The sequence below is a fragment of the Bison bison genome, unplaced genomic scaffold (assembly GCF_000754665.1).
Source record: "Bison bison bison isolate TAMUID 2011002044 unplaced genomic scaffold, Bison_UMD1.0 scf7180017863733, whole genome shotgun sequence".
In the NCBI taxonomy this organism is placed as follows: Eukaryota; Metazoa; Chordata; class Mammalia; order Artiodactyla; family Bovidae; genus Bison; species Bison bison.
In genome coordinates this window covers 5,518-5,973 of record NW_011494305.1, presented here as the reverse complement: position 1 = coordinate 5,973, position 456 = coordinate 5,518, and the positions used below count along the sequence as shown (strand labels likewise).

Here is a 456-nt window from a genome sequence, read left to right as displayed (position 1 = left end):
CCTCTCTACCCCCCTAGGCCTTACCCTATGTGGCTCTTCTCATCGCAATGATATTCTTCATTTACGCAGTCATTGGGATGCAGGTACGTGGAAACACTAGGGGGAATCCCTCAGGCACTCTTCTGTTGAAAGGGGTTAGACAGGAATGAGCCCAAAGTGGGGGTATAAAGACAAGCCGCATAACCCTGAGTCAGTCCACACATCTGTGTAATGGGGTCAGCAGTGCCTGCTTGTCAGCGTGGTGAGGATCCTTCAGGTATTAGGTGTTGTGAAATGGGTGGGATCCTGTAAAGGGCACAGAGTCACCCCTCTGACACAGCTCTTGTGTGCCCACAGATGTTTGGCAAGGTGGCTCTTCAGGATGGCACACAGATCAACCGAAACAACAACTTCCAGACCTTTCCACAGGCTGTACTGCTTTTGTTCAGGTGACACAAAAACCCCTTCCCTGCTGCT

The 456-nt window shown here is 51.1% G+C and overlaps 1 protein-coding gene across 1 annotated transcript in view; it reads left to right on the top strand.

Annotated features, from left to right (window-relative positions):
- LOC104983987 (voltage-dependent L-type calcium channel subunit alpha-1F-like) overlaps window positions 1–456 on the top strand; it is a gene marked incomplete at both ends in the record, with an annotated part of 19,839 nt that overhangs the window by 13,872 nt on the left and 5,511 nt on the right. Inside the window, 2 exon segments of the mRNA XM_010833556.1 lie at window positions 18–83; window positions 337–428. Of these exon segments, the coding sequence (XP_010831858.1) occupies window positions 18–83; window positions 337–428 (158 nt within the window).